At 34.4% G+C, this 26,787-nt stretch overlaps 1 protein-coding gene across 1 annotated transcript; it reads right to left on the reverse strand.

Annotated features, from left to right (window-relative positions):
* Positions 1-13,298: 13,298 nt before the first annotated feature.
* On the reverse strand, positions 13,299-19,861 carry LOC125856163 (uncharacterized). Its single transcript, XM_049535722.1, has 4 exons — positions 19,751-19,861; positions 19,135-19,475; positions 15,124-15,362; positions 13,299-15,058 (listed from the first exon to the last, which is right to left on the reverse strand). The coding sequence occupies exons 1-4, from the start codon at positions 19,859-19,861 to the stop codon at positions 13,299-13,301; spliced, it is 2,451 nt and encodes an 816-aa protein (XP_049391679.1).
* Positions 19,862-26,787: the final 6,926 nt, after the last annotated feature.

The raw sequence follows: 26,787 nt of genomic DNA on the forward strand, positions 1-26,787 counted from the left end.
TCAATAGAAAAATCTTAGTTTGTTAAAGAAGGATAAGCAAGTTGCTAATTTATAAATCTGTATGACGGCTAAATAAATTTTGAAAAGCACCGACCCAATGCCACCGTACTTTGAAATATTGTTTGTCCAAATACATCCACGCAACGTTGTTATCGTAAAAAAGGCCTAATCTCAATGATTTAGAATAAAATTTATGAGAAAATCAGGACTTCTATCTTCTTTCATTATTACTTTTATTTTGAGTTGTTGAGATTATATATCTTTTCACAAGAGTAATTTGAAGAAAATGTCACGATCCGAGCCTACACCCTAGACGTGGCCGGCACTCGAGAACCATTGATGGTCCCTAAGTGAACCCTCATCCTGGCTGGCTACAAGCGAAAGACTAACTCAAGCATATATAAGCATAAAACTGAATTAAATTCATTGAACTCCAATAGTGAACTTTAAGAAAGTCTGAACAATACTCAAAAGAAAGTAAATACAGAAAACTCTTCAACTCTGTCTATCTATGAAACATCTACTATTACAGAAAGTTATCGGAACAAGGCCCACTACATCTCAAAACTACTAACTGTAAGGTAAAAGTAAAGTCCTCCGAAATATAAGAAGGCTCACCAAAGATGACTGGAATATCACATGACCTCAACAAACGCCTGTTGATGATTATACATGTATCTGCATCATGAAACGATGCAGGCCAAATGGCTCAGTACTTGAAATGTATGAGCATGTAAGAGGAATTTTAAAGCATCAACATAAACTTGAACTTGATAAAAAGGAAACATACTTAGCTCTTCTCAACTCACTCAACTAAACTCAACTCAAGAATAAGATACTCAACTCAAAGATTAGATACTCAATTCAAAGATATGAAACTCAACTCAAAGGTACTCAACTCAAGATAATCAACTCAAGATACTCAACTCAAGATACTTAAGGATAAATCAACAATAAAAGATGCAATATATGGAAAACTTTTAAAATAGTAGATAATAACTCAATTGTATTGAAGAATACAATATAACTCAATTTGTATATAAAAATACAATATGACTTTATGGGAGATTCTCTAATTGACAATCATCACTATGAGCTATGTGATGATACATCGTCTAGCCCACGTTGCTAGAACTGTCTTATACCTTGACGGAGTATAGAACCTACTACTAAGTGGATCCACTAGTCTATGCTAAAAAACATTAAAGAATCATCTAAAAAGTATGACACTTCCTACCCACGTTGGCTACATGGTTTATGGGGGCTATGAGTTGTCTAAACTCTTCCACATATCGGTGCTCAATACTACTCCCAAAATAACCAACTCATATGTTTAAAAACATAACTCTTTCTGTGGTTTGAGATAATTTCTCAAACTACCCTCTTAAAAGAGGTAACTGCTCTTAAAATATCTTTTGAACTCATAACTCATTTAGAAATCTCAGTTTCTCTTTTATCAATTTAAAAATCGATACATCTGGGAATACATAGTCCCCTGAAACTCTTACTCAATTCATACTTAAAAACACTTTCTCAAAAATATATCAAAATCATATTGTGATATGATCATTGATGACTCGGGAAGTCATACTGCATAAACATTGATGGTATATTCAGATACCATAATGCTTAAACATTGATGGCATACTAGATACCATACTGCTTAAACATTGATGACATAACTAGATACCATACTACTTAAACANTGATTATTGATGACTCGGGAAGTCATACTGCTTAAACATTGATGACATAACTAGATACCATACTGCTTAAACATTGATGGCATACTCGATTGTCATACTAATCATGTGTTAGAAACTCTTTTCTCAAAATTCACCTTTACTTTCTCAAAACTTAGTTTAAGAACTCAAGTGTTGGCTTTTAAAAACTTTTCAAAATTTATAACTCAAAATAGGGTTCATGTTGAATTATAGACATGAACAAATCAACTCAAAAATCTCAATAACAATATAGAAACTCAACTATTAGGAATAGAATTTTTAAAAGAACCATGAACTCAATAACTCAAATCAACTGATCTCAAGAATACTCAAATCTAGGGGTAGAATCCTAGATTTCTCTTTTATCGATTTGAAAGAAGATGTAAGGCGTGAGGACGAACTAGTCCAACACTATGATAGCCTTACATATCGGGAAGAACAAGGTTCTTGAAGAAGAACTTCATTAGAAGCCTTGAAACCCTAGCTTGAAGGTAAACGATCAAGAAAACCTTTCTTGAGATTCTTGAATTAGTTTCTTGAACTCTCTATGGCCAAGAATTATGGTTTTCAATAGTGATTCATAATTGTATGGAGGAATTTGAGTTGAAAAGAATATAATTCTTGGAAAAAGACTTACCTTGAAAAAAAATCTTGGAAAAGATTGAAAGAATCTTGAATGAAGTCTTCTACTTTGATTTTTCCTTAGGGTTTTGCCCTAGGGTTTGAGAGAGAAGAGAATGATGGATTAAAAGATGAAAATCTGATTGTTTTTACCTTTTATTAGTCCAAAAATCCGTTTAGAGTTTTCTTGGAGGTAAAAAGTCAAAAACGACCCTTTTTAATGTTTTTTCGTCGGCTAATTCGTAACAACACTGTATCAGGTTACTNTGATTGTTTTTACCTTTTATTAGTCAAAAAATCCGTTTAGAGTTTTCTTGGAGGTAAAAAGTCAAAAACGACCCTTTTTAATGTTTTTCCGTCGGCTAATTCGTAACAACACTGTATCAGGTTACTAAAATGGTCATAACTTTTTACTCAGAAATAGGATTGACGCGAAATTTGTGGCGTTGGAAAGTAGATTCAAATACCTTTAATTTGATCGGTTATGGGCCACGTAACTCTTTATAAATGCTCAATATTTATGGATAGGTTGACGTGTGGGTGAACAAACCCAGCACTATGGAAGATTACATACCTCAAAGAACTAGGTTCTTGGCGAAATCTTGAATTTCTTGAACGAACACTTGAAACTTTGAACTTTTTCTCCTCTTGAATGTTCTCTCTGAAATCCTAAAAGCTTTAGGGGATGAGTGAAACTGATTCTAATCAGTTTAGACCCTTAATTGGGTGTAATTTGCGTTTAAAATAAGTGGGGGTAAGGAAAAGACTAAAATACCCCTCCTATTTTTGGGTAACTTTCCTTAAATGGACAACCTGACTTCTAAAGGGAATATCTCCCTTGTACACGCTAAAAAATTAGCAAACTCGACGTTGGAAAGAGGACTCAGAGATCTTTCATTTGATATCTTGTGGGTCTCCTAACTCATCCTGTACTGAAAGTTATTGTCGTTTGAAGTTGACCCAAAACTTAAAAGAACTAAAAAATGACTTGTATCAATTTTCTTTAATTCTTTTTGGAACTGATGGTGCTAAATCTAGTGACCTGGCCTTAATACTTAAGAAATTTTAAATTCCTTGGTAAAATCCTACGCACAACGAAGAAGGGTTCGAGTCTTCATTCAAAAAATTTCTAGAGTGTTACAGAAAAATAGTGAAGAAAGAGAAGAAAAAATGATTAAGGATTTAATTTTACAAAAGCATGAGTTCCACTAATTAAACCTAAACTATTTATAAAAAATAGATATAGAACAAACATGATATATATGTTTGAATAAGACCTATTCGAATAGTTCTCCACAAAACTTGGAGTACATTGTTTGAATCTATATAGCTATATAAAGGAGAAACATAGGGGAGGTGATGTGGCACCTCTCTATGGCCTCTATTCCTATTTATTTATTTTCTCCTTCTTTTGATTCTTTTTCTTCATTTTCTTAATAAATATTTTGTATATTAATCTTAAAATTCAATCATATTTACTATTTTGATCATGTCTAATAAGTTACAAAAAACCTCCATCTATTTATCTTCTCTACTTAAATAACATGCCTAATCTATAAATAACAATCATCTTTAGAGATGTTCAATGTTCATTTCCATTTTTTCATTCTTTTTTTTTTCATCTATTTCATCTTTCATGTACTTAATAATGTCATGATATGATCTTCACTTTGATAAAGATCATAGATATATTCTTCAAAAATTAATCATGTTCACATTAGTTTGGTACAAGTTCATCAAAATGAAGAAAAAACTTAATTATCTTGGAAGATTCATCAAAAGAGATGGTCATATTAGTATAAAAGTTTGAATGGTTTCCAAATATTTTGAAAAATTGTTAATGCATTGTTTTGATTTCAATGAATATTATTCTATTCTTTTTTATTTTATTTTGATATATCTACTAACATTTTTATTAAGTATCACATTTTTGTTTGTGTTTTTGTGTGTATCTGTTTGTCAATTTCTAATTAATATTCTAATTTATTTTGTCATTGTTGTCACGTATAATATTAGCTATGGTACATTACTCATAGCTATTAGATATTATTGCCCCTAAAAATATATTATATGGTCTATCATATTAGACATAAATCACAAAATAAATAAGTAAATCATCTTTTTAGTACTTTTAATTAATAAATAAATTATTTAATGAAAAGAATGAAAAAAAAATTCATTTATCTATACATATATAATAAAAAGTTATTTTTATAGTTATGCTATAATAAATGTGCATTTGTGATTAATATACATTTGACTTATAATTATTTAAAGCAAAAAATATCTATCTTATTTTTCACATTAAAGAAGGAGCTGTCTTTTGAATAGTTAACATCTGTTAATTTTTTTTAGTGATGACTACAATGATAATTAGATTAATGTTATAAAACTTTGTCACTCCTTTACATGTGTGTATCTGTTTGTCAATTTCTAATTAATATTCTAAATTTTTGTCATTGTTGAAAGGTATAATATAACCTATGGTACATTTCTCATGACTATTAGATATTATTGCCCCTAAAAATATATGATGTGGTCTATCCTACTAGAAATCAATCACAAAATAAATAAATAAATAAATAAATTATCTTTTTAGTATTTTTAAGACTTTTAATTAATAAATAAATTATTTAACGAAAAGAATGAAGAACGAATTTTCATTTATGTGTACATATATAATGAAAAGTTATTTTATAGTTAAGCTATAATAAATGTGCATTTGTGATTAATATGTATTTAACTTGTAATTATTTAAAGGAAAAATTATCTATCTTAATTTTTCACATTAAAAAAGGAGTTATTTTTTGAATAGTTATTATCATCTATTAAATTTTTTAGTGATGACTATAATAATAATTAGATTAATGTTATAAAACTCTTCCACTCCTCTACATATGTTAGGGACAAACATTGATCCAACTCTTGGTATACCTTTCATAGTTTGTCATTCTATGATAACTTTTATATAATCGAGTACATAAGTACTTACACATCAAATTACTAACGACATCATGACTTCTTATAATTCACATTTTATTATATATTATGTGTTTCAATTCTTTTATTTTCTATTGCAAAGTATAATCTCCGATGTAACGTTATATAATCAACTTTTTTTTTTCTTAAGATACTTTTTATGTTTTTCTTCTTTTATCGGCAATATTAAGAGGAAATTAAAGTTTGAAAATATCTTTCTAGCAAGTTTCTGAATAGACAACATCACGACCGTGACTTGATTTGCATTTTTTAATACACTTTTTATTGAAAAATAGTCAATTAACGATATTAATTATTTAAAAAATATATTCAATTTCGCGCAAAGCGCAGATAAGTACACTAGTAAGAATATAATTGAAAAATTTTAGTTGCTAATTTATAAATGGCTATAACGGCTAAATTAATTTTGAAAAGCACCTACCCAATGCCACCGCCCTTTGAAATACACTCGCCATAAATAGACTTGCTGCTAGGAAGCAAATTTTTCAGTTCCGATTTGTTTGGGCTTAGTTCTCTTAGTTCTACTATTATTGAGGATATTTTACAGTGTTTGATTGTTGCTATGGATAGTTATTGTTGATCAAGGTATGGGTAACTAATGGTATGATCAAGATGATGGATAATTATTATTGTTTAATCAAGATATGGGTAGTTATTCATCCCTGTTCGTTTTGACTTTAGTTCTTTTATTTTATTTTATGATTTTGTTGGTATCTTAGGATATAGGGAGTGTTTGATTGTTGATTATTGTTTATCAAGATACTGGGTAATTATGGTTGATCATAATACTGGGTATTTATTGTTCGATCAAGATACTGGGTAATTATTATTGATGATAATACTGGGTAACTATTGTTTGATCAATATATGGGTAATTATTGTTGATCAACACATGGGTAATTATTGTATGATCAAGATACGGGTAATTATTGTCATCAAGATATGAGTATTATTGTATGGTCAAGATACGGGTAATTATCGTCAATCAAGATATGGGTATTCTTGTATGATCAAGATACAGGTAATTATTGTCGATCAAGATACTGGTAATTATTGTGATCAAGATATGGGTTATTGTAAATGATGCCTTCCTTTGGGGAGCTATCGGTTTGGTTTTTGATTTCTTGGCCATCTCAGAATTATATATATCTCACATTATCTAATTTCGAATCTTTTAATTTGGGGTGTAGGTTTCTGATTTTCGAATCTTTAATCATCTCTATATACAAGAATAGTTAGGGTTCTTGGGAGTTGTCGACCTTTTAGTGTGATTCAGTTTGCAATTAGTTCTATTTTTTTGCTAATTTATTGATTAATTATTGTTGTTACCTTGGTTTCAATGTTAATTATGAGGTTTTTGTTGTTAGAATTCATGTGTTGGTGTCACCCTGTTTACTACTCTGAAACCTAGCAATTTCCTTTTGTTTAATGAGAACACGAGTATAATTGGACATTTGGCTCTAGGATTGTATAGATGTGCATCTAGGTGCAAGTGGTTCTACAGGAACAAGTGTCTTGCTTCGGTGTTTGTGGTCAGGAAAGATCCAGCAGTTCCCAGTTCTGTGACTAAAGGTATTTGATTTTTAAGTATCTCAAAGCTTTGTTCAAAACTGGTACGTTATGTAAATTCTCAAAACAACTATGATAATTCTTTTCACAAGTGTGTATAGTATGTTCTGCTGCCAGTTAGTTTTAATTGTTAATTCAAATGCTCAAGCTCTTTGATGATTCTGGTGTCTTTTGTGGTGTTATGGACACCGGATGATAGTGCTGTAAAGTGCTCCTCTGCTACTTATCTTCTCACCGTTTTCCCTTGGTTATCACAGTAGATTGAGTTTTGTTTATTGATGAATGAATGTGCAGACCACATGGTGACAGTAATAGAGGATAAGTTTGGAAACTTCTAAGGCTTGACAGTAATAGAGGATTACTTATCTTTTTGTACTTGAAGTTGGGTTTTACTGAGCAGTGAATTATTCTTTTTATGGAAGAGGCTTTGTTTGGCCATTTGTGTTGAGGTTTAATGAGACTGAGATACACAATACACATTTCAGTTTTTTTCCCAATCAGAGTGGTCCCTCCTCTCTGTAAAAAATTGCTGTTGTATTGAACTTGCCAGCTAAAATAGTATCTCTTGCACTCACTTGTGTTGTATTCTGCTGCCATTTCTTATTTTTAGTCTAGATGTGTATGTTTTTCGATGATCCAGTTGATGATATTCCTGGTGGTTGATGGTTATATGGTCTTATCGACACCTGATAAATACTCGAAACTCAATCCTAAATCTTTTGACAATCCCAGTCAAGTGGGTCCCTGTTAGACCTCCTTCTCTTTTGGTGTTCTCTTTTGCCTTAACTTCTCTGCTTCGTTTTTCTTGCATAACCCAAGCTTGATTTTGTTTGTTGGATGGATGACAGTTGAAGGTTGATGCCCAGTGTCCATTCCTGTGCACGCTGTTTCCTTGCTTTTTTTGTGCTTGGATTGCAATCTGAATATCATCAGGCTTCAATAGACGGGTTTTCCAATCTTGTTTCTTTGCCATTTTTGTACTTGCATTGCAATCTGAATATTGTCTGGCTTAGAGAGAGGTTTTGTTCAATCTTTCCTTCATTCCTTTGCTTGCAGCCATTGGGTCTTACAAAGCAGTGAATTCTTCTTTTCATGGAGGTACCTTATTTGCCCATATTTATTGAGGTCTTGTTAGTTAGTCTTTTACGAGTATAGATAATTTTCAATTTTTCTTCCTTATTGACTCCTTTGTCTTTGTCATAACTTCTGTTGTATGGTAATTTCTCAATTATGATATTATTTTCACCAATGTGTGCTGTATTCTTGCTGCCATGAAGTTCTTAGTTCAGATGCTTATGTTCTTATGGTGATCCATGTTTTATTTCTTGGCTATCTCAGAATTATATAAATCTCATGTTATCTACTTTTGAATCTTGGTTTTTGAATCTTTTAATATGGGGTGTAGGTTTCTGATTTTTGAATCTTTGATTATCTCTGTAGACAAGTTAAGGTCGGAGGAGGAATGTTAGGGGTTTTGGGAGTTGTTGACTCTTTCTTTTGGCCAATTTATTGATTCGTTATTGTTGTTATTTTGATCAGGTGTGGGTAATGATTATAGGGGAAGAGTACCTTTCAGTGTATTTCATGATTCTCCTTCTACGATTGCTGTTACCCTCTGTCAGTAACCTAATATTCATATCCTTGCTTTCCTTCATGTGTAGTTTATTAATTTATTTGTTCCCATTTTCTTGTGTATTATAGTGGGAGTTTATAATTGCAATCCTTTTGATTGATTCAGGATACGTGTACACATCAGATTCTTGAGCAAGAGTGTATCTAACGAACAACTACAATAATTTTTTCTGGGGAACTTTCATATGAGTCTATTATTCCTTTTAATCTACTATATAAAGGTTTCGAATTGGCCCTCAATATTAAAGATAATTACATTCTTGAAAGGATTAAGGGTTCTACCTTCGTGACTTTTGCTTGTTAGGACTGGAAATTTAGCTCTCCAGGCATGCCTACTTGGATCTTCTATTGTGGACTTACGTGTCACAACCATACAATTGACCTATCAGTTTGGATTTGATATCTTGACTTCCATCTTGAATGCTAATTTTGATGCTAATCATGTGTCTCTTCATATCAACTGCTTTTACTTCCTTAGTTGGTTTGGTCATATCAGTAAATGTCATTCTTAGCTGTCAAGAATACATGGATGGGGCATCTAGGTGCAAGTGGTTCTACAGGAATAAGTGTCTCGCTTCTGTGTTTGTGGTCGGGAAAGATGCAGCAGTTCCCAGACCTTTCATTATAGGTCTTGGATTTTTCAGTCTCTCAAACCTTTGTTAAAACTGATACGGTATGGAAGTTCTCAACTAGGATAATTCTTTTCACAAGTATGTATAGTGTGTTTTGCTCTGCCAGATGATCATGTTTTTGATGATCCTGATGTCTATATGGTGTTATGGGCACCAGATAAAGTCAAAAGTCAATTCGGGATCTTTGATAGTGCTTCTCTACTTTTTGTGTCCTATCTGCAGTTTTTCCTTGGTTATCATACCAGCTTGGTTTTTTATTGGTGAATGAATATGTAGACCACATGGTGATATTAGTAGTGGATTAGTTTAGTTCAGAGGCTTGTATCCGGTATGCATTCTTGTACAACTTGTTTTTTTGGTCTTTTTGGGGATTGGACTCCAATAGATTGTGTATTATAGTGGTAGTTTATAATGGCAATCCTTTTGATTGATTTCCAATGTTATTAGAAATTGGAAGCTGGTGAGGTCCACTATAGATGCAATTTCATGTTTGCTTCCAGGTTTTGGGAAATTGTGAGGTCTTTGTTGTGACAATTCATGTGTTGGTGAACATTGTTCTATCACCCTATTTACTACTATGAAACACAACAATTTCCTTTTGTTGAATCAGAATACTTGAAATTTGGCTCCCCAGGCATGCCTACTTGGATATTCTATTCTAGACCTATGTGTCACAACCATACAGTGGAGCTATCAGTTTGGATTTGATATCTTGACTTCCATCTTTAATGCTAATGCTAATCATGTCTTCTTTGCGTCAACTTCTTTTACCTTCTTATTTGCTTTGGTCATCAATGGATGTCATTCTTAGCTGTCAAGAATACATGGATGGGCATCTAGGTGTAAGTGGTTCTATAGGAATAAGTGTCGTGCTTCAATGTTTGTGGTTGGGGAAGATGCATCAGTTCCCGGGTCGTTTACTATAGGTATTGGATTTTCAGTCTTTCAAAGCTTTGTCAAAATTGGTATGATATGAAAGTTCTCAACTATGATAATTCTTTACAGAAGTGTGTTCTGCTACCAGTTTTAGTTCTTAGTTCAAATGCTCGTGTTCTTTGATGATCTTGATGTCTTTTATGGTGTTATGGGCATTGGATAGAGTCAAAAGTCAATTATGGATCTTTGATAGTGCTGTAAAGCGCTTCTTTGCTTTTTGTCTTCTAGCTACTTATCTTCTCTGTCGTTTTCCCTTGGTTATCATGCCAACTTTATTTTTTTTTATTGGTGAATAAATGTATAAACCACATGGTGATAGTTATAGAGGATTAGTTTTGGAAACTTCAATGGCTTGTATCCGTTATGCATTCCTGTGCACCTTGTTTCTTGGTCTTTTTTGTGATGGATATCGTTAGGCTTCGACCAAAGTAATGGTTTTCAATCTTGTCTCTTGCATTTGTAGTGAAGATGTATGTTTAGTCTTCCACTCAGTAGTTAGCCAAGCCAAGGATTCGCTTGGGACCATAAATGGTTTTCGAGTGCCGGCCACTTCCGGGGTGTAGGCTTCGGGGCGTGACAAACTTTATATCAGAGACCGAGTTCAAGTGTCCTAGGGTGTCTATGAAGTTGTGTCTAGTAGAGTCTTGCTTATGGGTATGTTGTGTACCACATTTATAATCAGCAGGCTACATTCAATGTACTGACGTCATTTGGAGCTGCATCATTTTATGATGCAGTTTCAAGTAGTCATGACAACAAACATTCAATAAGATATTTTTTCCACCAGCAGTTGGTGAGACTTGGCTTCTGGAGGGCTCTAATTTAGTTAGTTCAGTTTATTTGTTTATTTAGTCAATTTTAGTGGAATAGCCAGGTAGCATGGGTCTTGTCCCGACACCTATCTTCCGTTAGTAGAGGCTCCATAAATAGACAAAGTTAATGCATCAGTTCAGTCTTTAGTATTCCGAAGTTTTAAACATCATTATTATTATTGTTATCGTTATTATGCAGATTTATTTCAGACTTTTGCATGGGATATCTTTAAGTGATTTTAAATGTTCATTTTATAAGGCTTCCACATGAATGTTTAGTCTTTCACTCAGTAGTTAGCCAGTCCAAGGGTTCGCTTGGGACCAACAGTGGGTTTCCGAGTGCCGGCTACGTCCAGGTGTAAGTGTATGGACACTTGATAAGTACTCAGGCAATTCAAGATCTTCTGATAGTGTCATAAACTACCTTTTTACTTTTATTCTTCTAGCTACTTACTTGTCTTCTCTGCTTCCTTATATTTTTCGTTATCACACTAGTTTTTTTGTTGTTCTATAGATGTGTAGACCATGTGGTGACACTGTTCTGGCTTTGACAAAATGGGGTTTCAGTCTGGTCTATGGCATCTATAGTGATTACTTAAGTGGTTTGGGGTTCTTCAGATTTACATTTAACTATTCCCTTCTTTGTGTTCTTGCTGCCATTGGTTACAGGGCCTTCAGATTTACATTTAACTATTCCCTTCTTTGTGTTCTTGCAGCCATTGGTTACAGGGCATTGAATTATTATTTTCATGGAGCGGCTGTGTTTGTTTGTTAGAATTGAGGTTTCTTTAGTTGTCGTTTATGAGTATCGTAGATTTTCTATTAAGTTTTCTTCCCTTATGGCTCCCTTTTCTATATCAAAACTATTGTTCTATGGTAGTTTCTCGACTAAGATAATATTTTTCACCAGTGTGTTGTGTTTTGCTGCCATGAGGTTTTTAATCTAGACACTATGTTCTTCAATGATTCAATTGATGAGGTCACCTACGGCTATGGCCAACTCTAGATCTTTTCTTTTAACAGCGTCATAAAGTGCTCCTCTACTTCTAGGCTTCTAGCTATATATGTTCTTTGCTGCCATCTTCTTTTGGTTACAACTACTTGCTCCTTTTTGTTCGGATGCATGTGTAGATTATATGCTGACAATAATAGAGGTTAACATTTGGAGATTTCAAAGGTTGATATCCAATATGGTATCTCTATACCCTCTTGGTCTTTTTGGTTCTTGCACTGCAATCTGGATATATTGGTCAGGGCTTCGACCAAAAACGGGTTTTAGTTCTTGTCTGTATGGCATCTCTAGTGATGTCTTAGATGGTATGGGTTTCGTCAACTTTGGACTTGATTTGTACCCTTTTTTTTTGTGCCTGCAGCCATTGGGTTTTACAGTGCAATTAATTGTTCTTTTCATGGAGTGGTTATCTTTGTCCATTTATGTCGAGGTTTTCTTGGTTCAGGCTTTTATGAGTTCTGACATTTTCAACTAAAATAGCTTTTTATTTTCGATAGTGTGTGTTGTATTCTACTGCCGTTTTAGTCCAGATGCTTATTTTCTTCAATGATCCAATTGATGAGATTCCTGATGGTTGATGTTATGGTCTCATTGACACCTGACAAATACTCAATTTTGGATCTTTTGAGAACCTCGTATCTCTTTTTGTGTTCTCGCTGCTCATCTTCTCTGCTTCATTTTTCTTGTATTACGCTAGCCTGATTTTGTTTGTTGGATGCATGTATGGTGACAGTTGAGAGGAATAGGACTTGAAAGATTTTGAAGGTTTGGTGTATAGTGCGCATTCCTTTGCACCCTGTTTCTTGGCCATGTTGGTGCTTGCACTACAATCTGGAGATTATCAGGCTTCGAATGAAGATAGTACCCGGTTCTCCAGCTTTGCACTTACTATTCCATTCTTTCTGTGCTTGCAACTGTTGGGTCTTACAAAGCCATAGATTCTTCTTCATGGAGCGGCATGGTCTGTCAATTTCGTGTTGAGTTTTTTTTGTTGATGCTTCTAATGATTATTGAGATCTTCAATTCAGTTTTGTTCCCTAAACATAATGGTTCCCTTCTCTCTTGTCAACAGTGCCTCATAGTGGCGGAGCCAGGATTTTCGCCAAGGGTGTTCATACTTTAGGACAAGTAAAAAAATAAACCTTGCTAGTCAGATTATAAAGATTGGCTTAAAAATAGTCATACCTCAATATCAAATTAACCAACTATCCAAAATGAAAATTCTTAAAACAGAAACTTACAAAATATCAATGAATAAACTAAGGAAGATGAAGTAGGACATATATATTGACGAATAGTTTCATATACACCAAAATATGTAAATTGTAAAGTGGTAACTACAATTGCACTCGACGACACTTCATATCTTGAATGTTTTCATAATACACTCATTAGAAACATCTTTAAATACTTTTTTCTCTACATAAGGCACTATGCAACCAACTAAGAATTCATCATCCATTCGATTTCGCAAGTCATTCTTGATAATCTTCATTGCCAAAAAAGCTCTTTCAACTGTAGTAGTGGCAACAAGTAGAAGCAAAGCAAACTTCACTAAAAGAAATACGAGAGAATAGGTTAAATGCTTCTTTGTCTCAACCAACTTTCTTGAAAGTTCTCCAAGTCCACCCAAATTGGAGAACCTTTCATCAATATCACAAACATCAATAATGTAATTAACAAGTTGATTCTCAAGAGCTCTCATGTTGGACCCATCAAAATCATCAGGATATAATTCAGCCATTCTCATTATCTTCTTTATGTCAAAACTAGAAAATGAATCAATTGGATTCAAGCAAGATACTCCATTAAGCAAATCACTTGTCACCTCATTGAAACGATCATTAAGTTCTTGTAGTTGCCAATCAATGATTTTATAAAACACATCCACACGATAATGATGCAAAGTAGTACAAATAACTACTTTACGTCGTGATCTCCCAGAATTAGCATATGGATCATCAAAATTGGGTAATGAAATGTCATGCTTGATACAAAATGCTTCTACCTTTTCTTTAAGTGAATCCCATCCAATATTTTTTTTAAAGAGAGGATCCCATTCATTATCTCTTAAAGCTTGCAACCTTCTCTTTGCTACCTTTACAAGAATCATGGCATTTGCAATGTCTTGCTCCTTTTTCTGTAATGAAACATTAAGATCATTTGTGATTCCTAAAACATCTGTCATCAAATGCAACAAGAAAATAGTCTCAAACGTTTGACAACTTCTGAGAAATCCCGATGCGCTTGCTCTTTCTTCCAAAGTACTTGCATTTTCAACAAGAGTATCAAGTACATCAACAATAGAGTCAAAGCTACTAATAAAGTTTCCAAATGACTTGTAGTGAGATCCCCAACGAGTATCACCGGCTTTAACAAGACCAAGTTCTTGATTCAACCCTCTACCCGTTTCTAGTTCACCCATATCCAATGCCATTTGGAGATGCTTTTTTTGAGATTCTCGAAAATTATCCACGCGTTTAAAAGAAGCTCCCAACACATTCAAAATATTTGAAATTAATAATACAAGTTCACCTACTTGAACACACTTTTTAGAAACCGCAACAAGAGTCAATTGAAGTTGATGAGCAAAACAATGAACAGAATGAGCCGATCTACTTTCTTGTCTAATCAACGTTTTAAGACCACCTAGCTCACCTTGCATATTACTTGCCCCATCGTAACATTGCCCACGTACATTAGATAAAGTCAAAGAATGGTGAGCAAGTACATCTATAATTACTTTCTTTAGAGATAAAACACTAGTATCTTTAATGTGAACAAGTCTAATAAATGCCTCCATCACAAGCCCCATTTTGTCAACATATCTTAGACAAATAGCCATTTGCTCTTTGCGTGACACATCTCTAGATTCATCAACCAATAAAGCAAAGTAGTCACTATTTATATCCTCTATTATTGCCTTAACTGTTTCAATCTTACACGCAGTCACAATATCTTTTTGGATGTCATGAGAAGTCATTTTATTATTTTTTGGAGCTTTTTGTAACACAAAAGGTTTAATTGCATCAGATCTAGCAGCTAACCAAGAAAGAACTTCAAGAAAATTACCCTTGTTCAATGACAATTCACTCTCGTCATGACCACGAAATGCAAAACCTTGATCCAAGAGAAGTCTTACCACATCGATTGAAGTGTTTAACCAAATCGATATTCATGCTTACTTTTATCATCCAACTTGTAAAATGCGGCTTGAATGGATTGTTGTTCTCGCATGAGATCTTCACACTTTCTTTTGGATTGATTATGAACGCTATTCGGTAGACCAATATGTGTAGCAAAGCTATCTTTTCTATACCAATTTGTAAATCCCTTAGTCGAAATTACATTACCACCACCTTGATTAATGTTTTCTCCTTGAAACAAATAACAAGGTAAACAATAAGCGGCATCCGCACTAATACTGTATTCCAACCAATCACAATATTCATCAAACCACGTATAAACAAAACAACGTGGTGTTCCAAAAAAATTAGTTTGAGGAAACTGATGATTTTGAGGTTGACAAGGACCTTAATGATATATGCCCTCCTTATCTCATCACGAAGGTTCGGATGATAATTCAAAATTGGAGTTCTTTCAGCCGGATCAACCTTTAAATCGTTTACATCAAATTCTTGTCTTTGGGAAGAGTGAGATGATATTTCTATTTGGTTGACATTTTCATCTCGGCGTAGTTAATTTTGATTTTGAGGCGCCAAACTTGTTTTGGGTACTCTAAAAAAATATTTCTCCAAACTCATTGAACCCCAAACTGAAATAGTAGTCAAGTTCAAGTGTACCAAACTTATTAAAAATCATCCACAATACACCAAATAGTTGATCGATACTCAAATAAATAAAGTAGCTTTTAACATAAAAATTGAAATATTCAAGTCTTTCAACACATGATTAGAAAAAACTAAACTAAAGGAAAAAAAGAATTAAGAAATACCTTTTCACACTTCAGTGGCGGTTGAGGAAGAAATATACAATGATTAAAGCTTCCAATTTCTTAAAACTTGCAAATATGTATGAAAGTTGAGAAGAGAGAAGGTAAAGAGTAAAGGTGTAAAGGGTTTTTGGGAGAAGACGAAGTCAAAAAACTAAAAGGAAAAGACAACTATGAATCTATTTTTTTTAAAATTAAGAAAAGTAAAAAATAGACCTTTTATTTCCTTTTGTTTTTCTTAACTTAAAAAAGGTAACTTTTGTACTTTTTCTTAAGAGAAAAATGGAACAAATATTAAATAAATGAAATGTTCAAGCCTGGGATCGAACCTAGACTGAGTTTTGCCTTTTCTAAGAGAACAAATGGAATAATGAAAAAATTTAATGAAAACGCCAACACTTGGGCTCGAACTCGGAACATTGAGGCATCTTTGCACAATCTTAACCACTGGGCTGTCAATCTTTATTGTGTCAAGGTTGTTCAACAATTAGTATATATCCAAAAAATTCGATATTTAGTATATATACCCGTAAAAATTTTCCGACGAAGGTTGTTCATCTGACCACCCTTGCCATGTCATAGCTCTACCCCTGGTGCCTCACTGTGAATTTTTTTGCATATTTGTTTTTTAATAATTCAGATACTTATGTTCTTTGGTGATCCAACTGATGAGATCTTAATGGTTATGGACAACACATGATAAGTGTAATCGAACTCAATCATGGATCTTTAGATTGCCCTGTTGCACTCCTCTACTTTTCATGTTCTCGCTACTTGTCTTCTCTTATTTCCTTTAGCCTACCATTTTATTTAGGTTTGTTGGATGAATGTTTGTAGACAACATGGTGGTAGTAAGAGGATAAGATTAGGATATGTTGTTGTTGGTTTCGGTGTGCATTCCTGTGGACCATGTTCCTTGCTATTTTTGTGCTTGCACTACAATCTGGAGATTGGATATCACCAGGCATCAAGAAAACGGGGCTTTGCTATCTTATCTTGTTTGGCGTCTGTAGTGATATATCTTGTGTGGTATGGGTTTCCACTTACTTGTTATGTTCTCTTTTTGTGCATGTAACCGTTGGGTCTTCCAAAGCATGAACTCCAGTTTTCTTCCTAATCAATGGGCCCCCTTCTCTCTTTGTCAAAACTACTGTTGTGTGGAAATTCTCAACAATGATAAAACTTTCCACTAGTGTGTTTGTACTTTGCAGCCATAAAGTTTTTAGTCTAGATGCTTATTTTCTTGGATGATCCAAATGACGAGATCCCTGATTTTTATGGACACTTGAGAAGTACCCAAACTCAATTTTAGATCTTCTTATGGCCCTAAGAGATCCTCTACTTTAGTGTTCTTGCTGGTCTTATGTTTATCATGGCACTTGATTTTGTTTTGCTTAGATGCATATTTGTAGACCACATGGTGATCATTTGGGGATCAAATTTGGTAATTCTGAAGTTTGGTTTTCACTGTATGTCCTTTCCTTGTGCACCCTGTTTCTTTGCCATTTTGGTGCTTGTGCTTGCACTGTAATTTGGATATCACCAGGCACTATCAAGTGAGTTATGCAATCTTGTTTGGCATTGCAATTTTGATATCACCAGGCACTGGCAAAGGGAGTTATGCAATCTTGTGTGCCATCTCTAGTGATCTCCCCTATATGGCATGGTTTGCACCTTGCACTTTAACTGCTCTCTTCTTTTTGTTCTTGCTGTCGTTGGTTCTTTCAAGATCAGGAAACTCTTCCTTTAATGGAGAAGCCTTGTTTGTCTTAGCGTTGAAGTTTTCCTTAGTTCAGGCCTTGTATTAGTCTTGCTCTTCGACTTAGTTTTCTTCCCTGGTCATTGAGATCCCCATATCTCATTGTCAGAAGTGCTGTTAAGTGAAAGTTTTCATCTACAATAACTCTCTCCACAAGTGCATTTTCAACTTTTACTCCAGATGCTTTTGCTTTGCGATGATCCAACTGATGAGGTCTCTTTTGTGGTGTGGACATTTGGTAAGTGCTCACTCGGTTCTGGATCTTTTCATCATCTACCTTTTGTGTTCTTGTTGTTTATCTTCTCTACTTCCATTTTTTTCTTCTTATCATAATAGTTTTTGAGTTTTGTCTGTTGGAAAGATGCATATACCACAGAGTGAACAGTATTGGAGGATTAGATTTGGAAATTTAAAAGTTTAGTGTTTAGCAAGCTGGTCGTTTAGGTGCTTGCCCTGCAATCTGGTATTGTTAGGGCTTCGAGAAAAAGGGGGTTTTAAATATTGTCTATGTCATTTCTAGTGATTTACCAAGCACTTTGGGTTTTGCCAACTTTTCACTTAATTGTTCCTTCTTTTTGTGCTTGCAGTTGTGATCTTAACATAGTAAATTTTCTCTTTCTTGGAGAAGCCTTTCTTTGTTGATTTGTGTTGAGGTTTCGTTTGGTTCAAGCTTCTATAAGTGTCCGATTTTCACTTCAATTTTCTTCTTTAATCAATATGATCTTTCTTCACCACACACTCTCTGAGTGGTGCTCTTCTAGTAGTTTGTTTAACTGAAAATTTTGCATGTCAGTGGTGGTTACAGTTCATGGCCATATTGTGGAATAAGATAGTTGAATAATTTTATTCATATCTTTCTATGTCATATGCAAGGCTTTATATACATGAGAGATTGTGGAACAGAATCACCTCGATCCCATGAAATCTGGGATTCTATAAAATCATATATTTTACTAACAAGAAGAAAAAGATATTCTAGATTACAACAATTATCTTTAAGATCTTAAGGGATCAAATCTTGATATGGAGAATATCCTCTATCAGCCAACACTCCCCCTCAAGCGGGTGAATGGATATCTTCCATTCCTAGCTTGTTATTAGATCTTGAAACACATTATTTGGCAGTCCTTTTGTTAAAACATCGGCCACCTGATCTTTTGTAGATACAAATGGCGTACAAATGAGTCCGCTATCTAATTTCTCCTTATTGAAATGTCTATCTACCTCAATATGCTTAGTGCGATCATGTTGTACTGGATTATGAGCTATACTTATTGCTGATTTATTGTCACAATATAGTCTCATAGGTCCTTCCCATCTTATCTTCAAATCATCAAGGATTATCTTTAACCATAACAACTCACAAACTCCCATAGCCATAGATCTAAACTCGGATTCTGCAATTGATCTGGCTACTACATTTTGTTTTTTACTCCTCCAAGTCACTAGATTTCCTCCTAAAAAGTGCAATATCTAGAACTTGACCTTCGATCTACTGATGAACCAGCATAGTCTGCATCAGTATAAGCCTCTAAAACCATGTCTCCTCCTCTTTTGAATAGTATTCCTTTTCCTAGACTTCCTTTAAGATATTGTAGAATCCTGTTGACAGCTTGAAGATGCATTTCTCTAGGATCATTCATAAATTGGCTAACAACACTTACAACAAATGCAATGTCCATCCTTGTATGAGACAAGTAAATCAATTTCCCTACAAGCCTTTGATACAAGCCTTTATCTACCACAAAATCTTCTGGAGCATTGCACAATCTATGATTATATTCAATTGGTGTAGCCACTGGTTTACACCCTAATTTTCCTGTTTCCTTCAGCAAATCAAACACATATTTTTGTTGGAAATAAAGATTCCTTGTTTTGAGTGTGCCACTTCAATTCCCAAAAATACTTTAATTTTCCAAGCTCTTTGATGTCAAATTCCTTGAGTAAACACCTTTTCAAATTTTGTAGCTCCTCTGAATCATCACCTGTTACTAATGTCATCAACATAAACTAATAATGTTGTCACCTTTCTTATTTCTGAGTGTCGTATGAACAAGGTATGGTCTTCTTGACTTTGTCGATACCCTAGCTTGATCATAACCTTTGTAAATCTTCCAAACCATGCACGAGGTGATTGCTTTAATCCATAGAGTGCCTTCTTCAGTCTGCACACCCTTCCCTTCATGCTTTCAAAACCAGGTGGCACCTCCATATAGATCTCCTCATCTAAGTCTCCATGTAAAAAGGCATTTGTTACATCAAATTGTTGTAGGTTCTAATTAAAAGCTGCAGCCAATGATAAAAAGATTCTCACTGTATTCATTTTTGCCACAGGGATAAAAGTCTCCAAATAATCAATTCCATAGGTTTGTGTATAACCCTTTGCTACCAAACGTGCTTTAAATCTTTCTATGGACCCATCTGACTTATATTTCACAGTAAACACCCATCTGCACCCGACCAACTTCTTCCCTTCTGGTAATTCTACAATTTCCCAAGTTTTGTTTTTTTCCAACGCTTCCATTTCAACCTTTATAGCTTTCTCCCACTCTTTGTTTCCTAATGCTTCAGACAAATTTTTGGGGATAGGAATTCTGTGGAGGTTACAGAGAAAAGTTTTATGTTTTAGGGATAGATTTTGATATGTCACGAAAAGGCTCAAAGGGTGTTGTGTGCAAGTTCTGGTTCCTTTTCTGAGGGCAATGGGAAGGTCAAGATCATTAGGTTGGTTGGGTTCTTCATGATCAATTTGGTTTGGTGTTTCTGATGGTTCAACAGGTGTAGGATGGGTATTAGGAGCAGTAACCTTAGGAGATGATAGCAGCTGAGTAGTTTGATCAGTTAGCCTCTTTCTTCTGGAATAAACCTGCAATGGTAGATTATTTTCTAGAATTCCATTATCTATATCTAGATTAGGAGACTCAATGAGTTCATTTGGATTTAGAGACTCAGGTAACCGAAGAAATGATGACTCGGGCAAGGATTTGGCACGACCAGAAATAGAAAAATCAAACAGTGACAAGTCTAGAGGTCCCTCTCCCTTCAACGACTCCCCCTAATTATAAGAATGACCAAAAAAGGATTCACTCTCATCAAATGTAACATCAGCTGAAACAAAGAGTTTCTATGATGATGGTTGATAACACTTGTAACCTTTTTGAGTAGGAGAATATCCTATGAAAACACACTTAAGAGCAAGTGGATCTAATTTGCCTATATTTTGAGAATGAATATGAACATAGGAAACACTCCCAAAGATTCTAGGAACCAATTTATTGGAAATTTCAAAAATCGGAAAGAAATTCCTAAGAGTATCAAGCGGACTTTTAAAGTTCAGAATTCTTGATGGCATTCTGTTACTAAGATGTGCAGCAGTTAGGACAGCTTCCCCCCAATACTGTTTTGGCACCCTTTTATGAAACAATAGTGATCTAGTAATGTCAACAGATTGTTTCTTCTCTCTGCTATCCCATTTTGTTGAGGAGTATTGACACATGAAGATTCATGAATAATTCCCTCTTTTTGGAAGAAAATAGAGAGTGTTTGATTGAAGTAGTCTTTGGCATTATCAGATCGAAATCTTTTAATAGGCACATCATATTGGGTTTTGATCAGATTAAAAAAGGTGGGAAAAATTTGACCATCTGATTTTTGCTTTAGCAAATAGATCCACGTTACTCTTGTACAATCATCAATGAATGACACAAACCATCTAGCACCAGAAATATTAAGAATGAGAAAGGGTCCCCAAATATCACTATGAATAAGAGAAAATGGAGTTTGACTTCTTTTGTGACTAATTGGATAGGAAACCTGTTTGTGTTTTGCAATTTCACAATCATCACAATGAAAAGACTCAACAATCAAATCTTTGAACAAAGATGGAAACATCATTTTGATTACATAAAAGGAAGGATGACCTAACCGACGATGATAAAGCCATACTTATTCTTTATTGGACATAACAGATTCAGACAAGAATGAACTAGATAAGGAATTCTTAGTTGTATCTCCACCATTGTGGACATCCAGACAATAAAGATCACCTTTCTCACTAGCACGCCCTGCCATCTCCTTCGTGTTCTGTTCCTGAAATAAGCAATATGAAGGGAAGAAAGTTACTTGACATTTGGAATCTTTGGTGAGTTTCTGGATAGAAATGAGATTTGCATATAACTTTGGGACATGAAGGACATCTTTAAGTATCAAGGATTTCCCTAGTGGTATGTCTCCTTGTCCAGCTACACTAACAACTAAACCATCAACTATAGTTATTTTTTTTTATATCTAGGAGAAGGAGAATATGATATGAAGAGATGAGAGAAACTGATCATGTGATCAGTTGCCCCGGAATCAACCACCCTTATTGGAGAAAGTTTGTCTGAGACATTAGTAGCAAAAGAGCAAGAAATACCTGTGAAGGCCAATGAACAACTACCGGCTGAAGTTGAGTGTGGATTTGTTTCATCAGCCTGAGGGTTGCTTGCTAAATGTGCCTGCTTTCCATCACTATTGTTTTTGTTTGGAGGTCTACCATTGAGTCTCCAACATCTCTCTCGGGTTTGCCGATATTTTTTTGCAATAGGTGCAGTAAAGATTGTCCCTATTGAATGGTGGTTTGTATGAACCCGTGGGCTTGATGGTGCTCTCCGATTGTGAAACTTTAGATTCTTTTGAACTTGTCCCTTTTGCTACAAGAGCTGATCCTTCATTAATTTGAGTTTCAAGCATAACACTCATCCATCCTTCTTCTGTCCGTATTATGGCCATTGTCTCATTCAATGATGGAAGATCTTCTTTTCTTAAGATTTGCACTCTCACGGAATCAAATTCTGCATTTAATCCTGCAAGAAAATCATAAATCCTTTCTTTTTTAATAAATTTTTTCATAATTACAGCATCATCTTTACAACGCATTTGAATGCATTGATAATGATCCATTTCTTGCCATAACCCCTGTAAAAAGTTAGAATATTCAGTGACAGATCGAGCTCCCTGTTTTGCTGCAGAAAGTTTTGTTTTTATTTCATAGATCCTGGCAGCATCATGTACTTTAGAGTATGTCTCCTTCACTGCATCCCAAATTTCCTTAGCGGTGCTCAAAAACATAATGCTATCGCTGATTTCTGGAAGCATAGAGTTCCATAACCAAGACATCACCATTGCATCATGGTCATCCCATGCATCAAATGTGGGGTCTTCTTTAGATGATCATGTACCAAGAAGGTGTCGTATTTTCCCTTACCCTTTAAAAAGGTACGAACCAGTTGAGCCCATTTAAGGTAATTTTTTCCATTCAACCGATAAGAGGCTTGAATGTTTTGCAGATCACCAGATGAAACTGTAGAGCTATTCTCTACAGTTGCAGAAACAGTTCCATTCCAGTCACATTTTCTGGCATGGTTCTTGAATGGTTTCAATCTTTGGGCATATAAAGATTAAAAAAAAATATTTCAAACAAGATGAATAAAACTAGTAAGGAATAAGCCTAAAGCTCTGATACCATGTGGAATAAGATAGTTGCATAATTTTATTCATATCTTTCTATGTCATATACAAAGGCTTTATATACATGAGAGATTGTAGAACAGAATCAGTTAGATCCCATGAAATTTGGGATTCTATAAAATCATATATTTTACTAAAAAGAAGAAAAAGATATTCTAGATTACAACAATTATCTTTAAGATCTTAAGGGATCAAATCTTGATATGGAGAATATCCTCTATCAGCCAACACATATCCATTCAATTTCTGGTTCATTTATTTTGCATACTATCTGCATCGTAATCACTACTATTTTCAGACTAGTTGTTAGGTAAATGATGCCTCTTTTTATATTTGGAGATCTCTCCCCTATTTTTTTTTGGAAATACCAGATAATTCAATCATTTGCAGAGTTGCTTCAGACTGTTAGCTATTGTGTAAAGCTTTAACATAAAAGGAGATCGCTGGCACACTTTTTTTGTCCACAAAACATTGCCATTTGAACAGTGTTTGCACCAAACAACTTGGCTCATCTTTTTGTATAACAGGTTATGTCACTCTTTATGTTATTTATTTCAATGCAAAGGTAACTACTTTTTCCTGTGTAAAAGATCTTCTCATGGGATGCCCTTGTAAATCCATTACATATCAGATCATCGTGCAAGTTGGGAAGTTTTTCAATGTATCTTGTTCTTCTAAGTACTCTTACGAGTTAGGATTTGTACTTATTTTCTTAATACGGTTGAAATTGTCATTGATTACATGTAATTGTTGATTCGCCGTGTTCTTGTAATATAGTTGATGTATGTTTTCGTCAAACTCCACTTCAAAGATGATACATTTCCTAAAATGTCACTAAACAAATAATTTGTTCAGCCGAATGACACTTCACACATCTGTATGTTTCCTAAAATGTCACTAAGCAGATAAATTTGTTCAGCCTAATGTTAGTTTACTGATCTGTCACTTACCGTTTTGTTACTTTGTTCTTGTCATCTTCTATTACCGGCTATAATTCATTTCTTATTTCATGGATTGTTTTTTGTTCCTTGGTTTTCTTGTTTTGGTGATCGATTAGGAACCTTGCACAAGTTAAAAGGGGATCTTCTAAGATCTAAGTAGCCCCACCCAGACTGAGTTTCGACAGTTTTGAAAAATGCTTCTGTCTTTGCCTTCATTCATCAAGTATAGGTCTTCGTTCACCTATTGCACTTTAGATATGGCTAGTGGTGGCAAATGAGCTGGTTGGGTTATATTTGGGTGGGTTAAAAATGGGTTAACATAAAATGGGTAATAATTTAACTTGCCCATATTTCATATGGGTAAATATGGATTGGGTAACAAATGAGTTGGGTAAAATACAAGTTTACCTATATTGTTCATATTTTCCTGTGTAAATAATACTCTACTTTAGAATTCAACATGGAGAAAATTTAGTCTTTTTTTGGGATGAAAAATGGTGAAAATACTTTATTTAGTTTTATTGGATTATAAAAGTAAAAAAAAATACTATAACTTTTCAATAAAATAAATTTATAAATTTATATAATAACAAGGGGAAATATTTTTAAATTCAAAGTAAATGAATATGTGCATTTTAGTTGTAAAACGTGCTTAATGCACTTTAAGCAATATCAATACTAATACATGATTTGTATACTTTACACTATTATTTGTTATCCAACATAAAATTAAACAAATAAAAAATATAATTATCATTAACAAAAGAAATATACATTATCTATATATATATATATATATATATATATATATATGAGCGGATTGGGCAGGTTACCAAAATATGGGCTCATTTTGCCGGCAATACTAATATGGCTGTTACACTTCAATTTCAAAACAAAATAATAGAACATATGGTTGTTACTTTAGATTTCGTATGGTTATAGAGGGATTTTCCATTTTTTTATCATTTTCCCTTGTATATATTTATGAGACTGTTCCATTGTGCTTTGGTTTCTTTGTTGCACCATTAGGGAACAACATTTTGGTTAAGAGGGGATCCGACTATGATTTCAGGCATTCAGGTTCTTAGGAGTTCTCATTATGTGTAATCAACTCTCGGTTCGACCTATCTTCTTTCTCCCCCTACCCTTAACAGGGGTAGAGCTGTTGGTTGGCTGCCTCTGCCTGATGGTTAGAGATGTTGATGGTGGGTCAACGTGCGCAAGATTTTAACCAAGTCTTGCCTAATGTGATAATGAGAATGTTCTGTCAATTTTGATAACATTCTTTTTAAAACCTCCTATAGACTAGGCTGGGATCTTATCCATTTGTATATGGTGATTTTGCATGTTTCAGAAAGCTGTAACTATCTTTGGTGGTTTAGAGTTGATATCTCTACTTAATGTTGTACTGATCTGTTTCATCCTGCTGCCCTCTATAAAACTCCCTGCTGGTCGGAATGGGGAGGGGTGGTAACTTGAGTTCTTTTCTGCTGCCAGTTGTCTTATCTGATCCAATGGGCATTAATTTTCTCCCGGATGCAGGTTTCTGGTCCTTGATTGTGGCTGTTGGAAGTTTGGGCGGAGGGGTTAAGGATGTTTTTATGATGTTTCTGCCATAATGAAACTATTCTTGTGTTACCAGAGACGGTTGACGTTTTTTTGGTATTCACAGAATTTGATAGGTCTGGATTTGTTGGTGCAGCTGTATTAAGTTTTCTGATTTTGCTATATAGGTATGGCATATGAGCAGATTTGTGAGTTGCAGAAAAGAACGTCTGGCAGAATGCTTTGGCCTCTTGTGCTGGAAGTGAGATGGCGTACATAATCCGTCTCTGGGTTTTGCAGATCAATTTTGAAGTGTGAATTTGCTGTGAATTCTCACTTTTGTTGGTTTCTCGAGGTATCCGAGGACTTCCTGCTTAGGTTATGCCAATTTCTTACAGGTTCTACCGGGATAATGATGGTAAGGGTATAGAGTATAGACTATGCAGTTTTGTTGTCGGATGTCAATAATCTTTGTAACGAAGTAAACCTCATCTCTAGTACCTGCAACAAATCATCTTTTCTTGCATCTTATCTTCTGGAACACTATTCAACAAAAGTTTTTGAGCCTTTCCTTGTAGATGTTGCTCTCTATATTCCATATTATTAGGCGATTGACTCATTTAAAATCACGAAGAGGTCTCCCTCCCAAGTATTCTGGTTTTCTTTATCTACGCAGCTTTAAATGGAGTACATTTGCTAGAGCAGTAGAATTTTTATGTGTGATACCCCCAATTAGTTTGGTGTGTTCATGCACCGAGCATGACAAGGGATGAGATTAAGGAGTTTCTGAGAAGCAGTGAGTTATAGTCTTTTACACTAGTTTTGATAATATGTTCGATTCCTGTTTTTTAAAGCATTTGTTGCATTTGCTGATTTGGATCTTTTACCAACAACACTACAGATGTGAGTGTACTATTTTGTGTTGTTGTGGAAGGTATTAGCATCTTGAAGTAGCTAGGATGGTTTGGCTTCAGTTTGTCGTGGTATTTCTTTTTTAAATATGGTCATTGAATAGGGTGTTTCTGTTTTCTCTGAGTTCGAGTTGTCCAAATTTTCCAGATAATTTGAGTGGGGTATTTCTCTTTTTTAAGCTCCAGTTGTTCAATTTCCAGACAACTCTGAATGGGATACTTCTCTTCCTCTA

This window comes from Solanum stenotomum, chromosome 1 (genome assembly GCF_019186545.1).
Source record: "Solanum stenotomum isolate F172 chromosome 1, ASM1918654v1, whole genome shotgun sequence".
NCBI lineage: Eukaryota > Viridiplantae > Streptophyta > Magnoliopsida > Solanales > Solanaceae > Solanum > Solanum stenotomum.

Excerpts from the sequence above, each read along its gene's own strand:
- LOC125856163 (XM_049535722.1), bottom strand. The coding sequence starts at position 19,861 with ATGGAGGTGCCACCTGGTTTTGAAAGCATGAAGGGAAGGGTGTGCAGA. Across the intron at positions 19,476-19,750 it reads GGTTTGGAAGATTTACAAAG|GAAACAGGAAAATTAGGGTG; the intron begins GTTATGATCAAG and ends GATTTGCTGAAG. Across the intron at positions 15,363-19,134 it reads GGTTCATCAGTAGATCGAAG|TATTAGTGCGGATGCCGCTT; the intron begins GTCAAGTTCTAG and ends GTTGGAATACAG.